General features: G+C 47.4%; 1 protein-coding gene across 1 annotated transcript; it reads right to left on the bottom strand.

Annotated features, from left to right (window-relative positions):
• Positions 1-1,644: 1,644 nt before the first annotated feature.
• LOC124672710 (obtusifoliol 14-alpha demethylase-like) lies at positions 1,645-3,463 on the bottom strand. The gene is made up of 2 exons (XM_047208892.1): positions 2,990-3,463; positions 1,645-2,682 (listed from the first exon to the last, which is right to left on the bottom strand). Exons 1-2 carry the CDS (start codon positions 3,461-3,463, stop codon positions 1,645-1,647), a joined length of 1,512 nt encoding a protein of 503 aa, XP_047064848.1.
• Positions 3,464-5,925: the final 2,462 nt, after the last annotated feature.

Raw genomic sequence — 5,925 nt, 5'->3', positions numbered from 1 at the left:
GTAAACATCTTAGTGCTGAATGTTATCTTCATCAATATCTTTTAGATACTACTTCGTCGGCTTTTGCCATGGCGTAATCGTGCTTGCCTAGGAGAACCAGCCGCAGAAGATACGGCTTCTGAACCCACTCAGAAAGACATTGAACACTATGTTTGAGGCGCATATGCCATCTATTTTTCTGGACTCAGTTGTTGTAATGAATTCCCCAACTATGATCTTCGTTTCCACACATTACCCGGAGGAAATTGCTTGGGTCGATAAGAGCACTACAACTAAGGATATAAATGAAGATTGGGGAGAAGGAAGATTTTCGATCGAGCACCATGCTCTGCGTTGCATTACCCCGTTCAATGGTGAATTGTATGCAATAGCTGTGGACAATTTTGAGTTTGGAAAATTAGTGTGCACCAACAATGTCCAGTTGGAGCAGCACGCGAGCACTGTCAACATGGAGACACTGTTTTCATTTCCAGAACTTGGAAATGACAAGTTCTACCTTGTGAAGTCGGATGGTGACCTGCTGCTTGTGTTGTTGGGAAACATGCATTTGGAGGAAGGTCAATCACCGTTGGTGTACCGTGTGGACACTGCGAGCCGCTCTCTCCATGCCGTCAGTAATATTGGCAGTCGTGCCTTCTTCGTCCATCATATCCGGTGTATCTTCGTCGACACCAGAGTGCACCCGATACTTCGACCTGGCTGGAGCTACTACACGGATTTGAGTTATATCAGAGAGTACTTTGATGATATAAAGGCCTGGGATGAGTGGCCACTACGTGTGGATAGATTAGGAAACTACGGTCTGAGAAATGAACAAAGGCCATACCGTTTGGAGGATGTATTGGCTGCACACTGCAGACGGAAGGAGTTCAATGAATATTTCCTTCAGATACATGAATGGACCGACGAAGAAATATATGCTAAATGAAGAACATATTCATTCATCCTGGGCCTAGTCTTCATGCTGGTCATACATTGCGTCTTGTATTATTTTCAGCTTAGTTTGTCGTGAACATTAACATCATTATTGACTTCTTTTGGCTGTTGTATGCAATTTATGTATTATACTTAGTTTTCGTGATTTATTATGCTATTGTGAATTTATCATATACCAACTTCTAGATTTGCTACTATATTTGTTACCATATTGGGCAAAAAACGAAGGCCAACAATCATTGAAGAAAAAGATAGAAATAGAAGTTTCTCTAGATTTGATACTAATTTGGTGAAAAGAGAGAGAACTGTTACGGAGAGAGAAGGGAAAAATGTGTTCTTAAAAAGGATGCCAATTTGGACCGAGAGAGACAGAACCCAGCTCCTGCTCACATACAACCAAACACGGTCTCGTCCTGTCCCATGCGGTTCCTTTCTACCAGCCCCACACGATGCGGCCCCACAGATCAGCACAGAACGATCAACTAAACGGGAATCCTACCGTCCGAGTTTCTTCTGTGGGTTTCAGACAAGGGCTTGAAGAAAACTGAGTAAAAACTAAAAAGTTGGAAAAACTGAGTACAACTAAGTACCCGAGGGTACAAAAATAGAAGGTGTGGACCATTATTGTTGATATGATCAGCAACCAAGTACTAGTACGTAATGGTATTATACATAGACGCAGCGTTTGTCGGATAGTCCGGTTGTAATTTAGGCTGTGGCTGACACCGGCCGTCTCTTGTAGCTGAGCATAACCTTCCCCTTGGGCCCCGGCATGACGACGTTCCAATCCGTTTCCGGTAGCGGCGACACCATTTTCATCTCAAAGTTCCTCAGCAAGTGGCTCCATATCACCTTGATCTGCATGTACGCGAAAGCCTCGCCGACGCATGCGTGTCGCCCGCCGCCGAACGCCGCGTACGCAAACGCGCCGGCGTCGGCCCTGTCGTCCGCACCTCTACCGGGAACTCCGAACCTACCCGGGTTGTACCTATCCGGGTCCCCATAAACGTACGGCAGACGGTGGTGGACTACCAGCGGGCTTGCCACCGTGCTCCCCTCGGGGACCTCGTACTCCTCCCCCTCCCTGTTCCGCACGACGAAGCTGCGGCGCGCGTGGCGCAGCAGCACCATCGCCGGCGGGTGCAGCCGCAGCGTCTCCTTGACGCAGCGGTGGAGGGCCTCCATCTCTTGGAGGACCTCGTAGTCGACGCGGCCCCCGTGCCTCGCCATGATCCGCTGCTGCTCCCGGATGGCGGCGCGCAGGTGCGCGGCGTTGTCGTCCGCGAGGAGGCGCGCCCCGGTCCACGTGCCCGTGCTGGAGCTGGTGTGCTGCCCCGCGAACAGCGCCGAGACCAGCATCCCGACCACCTCCATCTCCGTCGTGCCACGGCCGTCCTTGTACCGGGAGTCGATCAGGCACTGCAGCATGTCGTCGACGTCAGCGTTTCGACCGCCGGACTCGGGCATGCTTTCTTTGCGGGACCTGACGATGTCGGAGAATATCTCGCCGAGCCTGGCCCGGGCCCTGTCGCGTCTCCGATGCGCCGGGATCGGCAGGTGTGGGAATAAGATGGTGACGAGCCGCATGCCGTCGTTGAGCTCGCAGAGGTGCGTTGCCACCTCGCCCAGCATCTTGGAGCGGACCTCCTCCCCGAACAGGCACCGACTGGCGACGAGCGTCACCACGTGCTCTAGCTCCTGCTTGAAGTCAACCGTGCCTGACTGTCCCCATCTCGCAAAGTACTCCTGCGTGAAAGAATTGGATATTTGCATGACCCAACAGTCAAAATTATTCTAAAAAAAAAGGTGTGTCTATGTCTAAGTTAACTGAGATTTTCTTAAGTCTCAGTCACCTCAAAAAATACAACTCGATCCAGTTGCACATTTCTAACAGAAAAGTGCAATTGCACTTTTTAACAGAAAAGTGCAACTCAATCACTTTTTTGTAAGTGACTTAAACTTAAGAAAATCTCAGTTGACTGAGACATAGCAAAACCGAAAAAAAAAACCAGTCAAAATTAGGCGAATGAGAATGTGATTTAGCATAGTCTACCTCGACTTCGCGAACCATGAGGCCAGCGTATGTCCTGAGCTTGGCAGGCTTCATGGCATCGCCGAAGAACCGGAACTGCTCGCGCCGAGTGGCGAAATCGACGTCGAAGGCGACGCCGGGGCCGAAGGTCGGGGTGGTGAACTGGGAGACCTCGTCCTGGCTGATCTCCGAGTCGAGCCCTTGGTAGAAATGGCTCGACACGTCTGGCCCAACAAGGAAAGTCACCTTGCGATGCAACAATCTCACCGTGAACACGCTCCCCATCTCTGCGTGGGCATCGCGGATCACTTGCAGAGGGCCCTTGGCGAGGAGCGCCGGGAGAACCCCTAGGAGGGGAGCCCCTGTGGCCACGGGCGGTGGAGGAAGAGATCCTTGTCTGGTTGTTTGGTAGGCCGTAGTTCGTTGTCGTGCTATCTTTGTCGACACAATCGTGATGAAGACGACTAGCCAAATGATGACACTTGCTAATTCCATGTTTGCAATCCGGCCGGCCAGATAAGATGCGATGGGTGGTAGGTGTGCTGTACAACATGGTAAGGTGGGTGAGTAGACTGTTCGCTTCATCAATCACTTCTTCATAGTACTGCTGTAGTTCATATACAAAAGGGATTTGCTAGGTAGAAAATTAACTTAGTGCCCAGTTAAATCCTACGTCATTTGATTTGCATCGTGATTCATGCTAGCGATGAGTTGCATCGTAAGTTGCAACTGAGATTTGATGATATCATAAGCTATTTCTCAACCGACTGAGAAATAGTCACACCCAGAATGGATATTTATAATTCTCACAAGAAAACGTTTTGATGATCGTGAAGCGTGTTTTTACATTTTTTTTCCATTTTTAGGGTGTTTTCAAATTTTATTAGCTTCCACACAGACCCAAACTTTCTGCAATACGTGAATTCTTTGCCAAAAAAAAAACACGAAAACCCTATGAGCCATCCAATTTTCAGAGCATTATGTTGCTAACATCATCAACAAACAACAAAAAGTTTATATAAGCTGTTTTTTATGCTTCCATAAAGAAGATGTATATTGCCAACAAATGTAATATATATAATAGCCCACAAGGATTGTTCTCGGTTAAGGATCGATACATATACTTGCAAGAGAATTTTTTTGCTAGACGTGGAACATTTTCAGCTGGAGTACTGCTCCCCACATACGAAAATACTATGCCTGGGTACCAGCGCATGCAAAAAAAAAAATCAGTAATTCAAAGAAAGGTCAAAAATTATGAATCTATCTATTTTATAATCAAAGATGATCATGTATTGTATTCGTATAAGAAGATCCACTATGGAATGGCGTCTATTGTTTCCTGGATCAAAAACAGACTTAAAACACCTATATACAAGAACTATTCATGTTATATTCATCATAAAGTTGTTCTTTTTGGTCCTGAAGTCAATGGGAATCATTTTTTGGCCAAATATTTTTACACGAGTACTATTATTGGATCCAACATATTCACATCGTGCTAGATATCTTATCTGAAATGAATGGGAACTATATGATTTTAGTTGTCACACTATTTATAAACACAGTGGTTTACATACGACAATACTCTAGCCAAAAAATTATTTACACAAAACTTGCATCAATCAGACATATATGTAGTAGCTCTTTTCAACCGAAGCATGACACAAGCATGTATGCATAGATAGGATATACAGCAAGGGTTTCACTTGGGCTTACAGAGCTAACAGCTACTTCTGGTCTTCAGCGGGATTATATGGCGAAGTGAAGCGCAAATGCATCCAGGGTGTATGTTCAACCTTAGAGGAACTCTTTGCCGGGCCGCCTCTGAGCTACCTGGCGAGATGACGCACGCTGAAATGAAGAAACTAGGAAGCGGACCGGTATTTATAGAGAAAGGTGGACCCAGTAATTTAATTGTGCCCTTGTCAATGTGTATACTGGCAGTCTGAGACACGAGAAACCACACCTACCTAAAATAGAAAGAAAAAAGATAGCCTAGCCCCCCATCCCCTCGTCCGCCTGAGCTCCCCTTGAGAGTCCTCTCTAACGGCGCTGCGGGACGCGTGATTGTTATATTATGATCCAAATTTATATACATCTTGTAAGCTACTAACTAGGGTTTATCAGATTATAAGATAACTCATGATGTTTGTAAACACTCTCCGATATAGTGAAGCTTTACTGGCTGGCGTTCGTGGTTTTTACCTCTCTTTGTTGGACAGAGTTTTCCACATTAAAATCTTGTGTCCCCTGCGTGTGTTCTTGTTTCGTTTTTTGTTATTTGCTTGTCGTGTTTATAACAGTGAAAACAGATGCAAGCATGAGATGTACAAAGTAGCTGCGGGTTTAGGTGTAGGGTTATGGTTTGTTTGGTGTATGCCCAGGTGGCATATGGCGTGATGCCATTCTGAAGCTCGTCTTCGGCGCGAGAGAGTGGTTCTGAGGCGGAAGACTTGGTTCCCCATTCGACGTCCCTGGAGGACGGAGGCAGAGATCAAGTCTGGCTGGAGCTCCTTCCCCAATAAACCTGCAGTCTATTGCCGAGAAGATTTTCATGGATTTGTTGATTCCTCCTTCTCTTCTTCTCATCGACGTGAGGGTAGAGGAGATTGGTGATGAAGCTTTGTGGTCATCTGCAAGGCGGGGAAGTTCAGGTGATGCACACTTCGGGAGCGCATCCTCGACGGCCCTTAGATGGCCTGTTGTTGTCCCGCTATCGACTCATTTGGCCGAATGGCGGCCGGTCCAAGCTATGACATCTGCGTCTTGTCTTCGGATCTTTTGATGGTGTCATCTCACCTCTAACCTCCTGGCCGGCGTGCCAAAGGGGAGGCCCTTCAGCTCCAGCAACGCGACGTTCTTCGGTGGCTTCGTCCCAAGTGGTCTCATCCCCGGCAACCGAGTGGCTGGCCACGACTGGAAGCATCGACGCGAGCTCGGTGGTGATGGACTTG

Source organism: Lolium rigidum, chromosome 7 (assembly GCF_022539505.1).
Source record: "Lolium rigidum isolate FL_2022 chromosome 7, APGP_CSIRO_Lrig_0.1, whole genome shotgun sequence".
NCBI classification, from domain to species: Eukaryota; Viridiplantae; Streptophyta; class Magnoliopsida; order Poales; family Poaceae; genus Lolium; species Lolium rigidum.
Note: the sequence above shows the minus strand (reverse complement) of the source record. Positions and strands in the feature narration are given on the sequence as shown.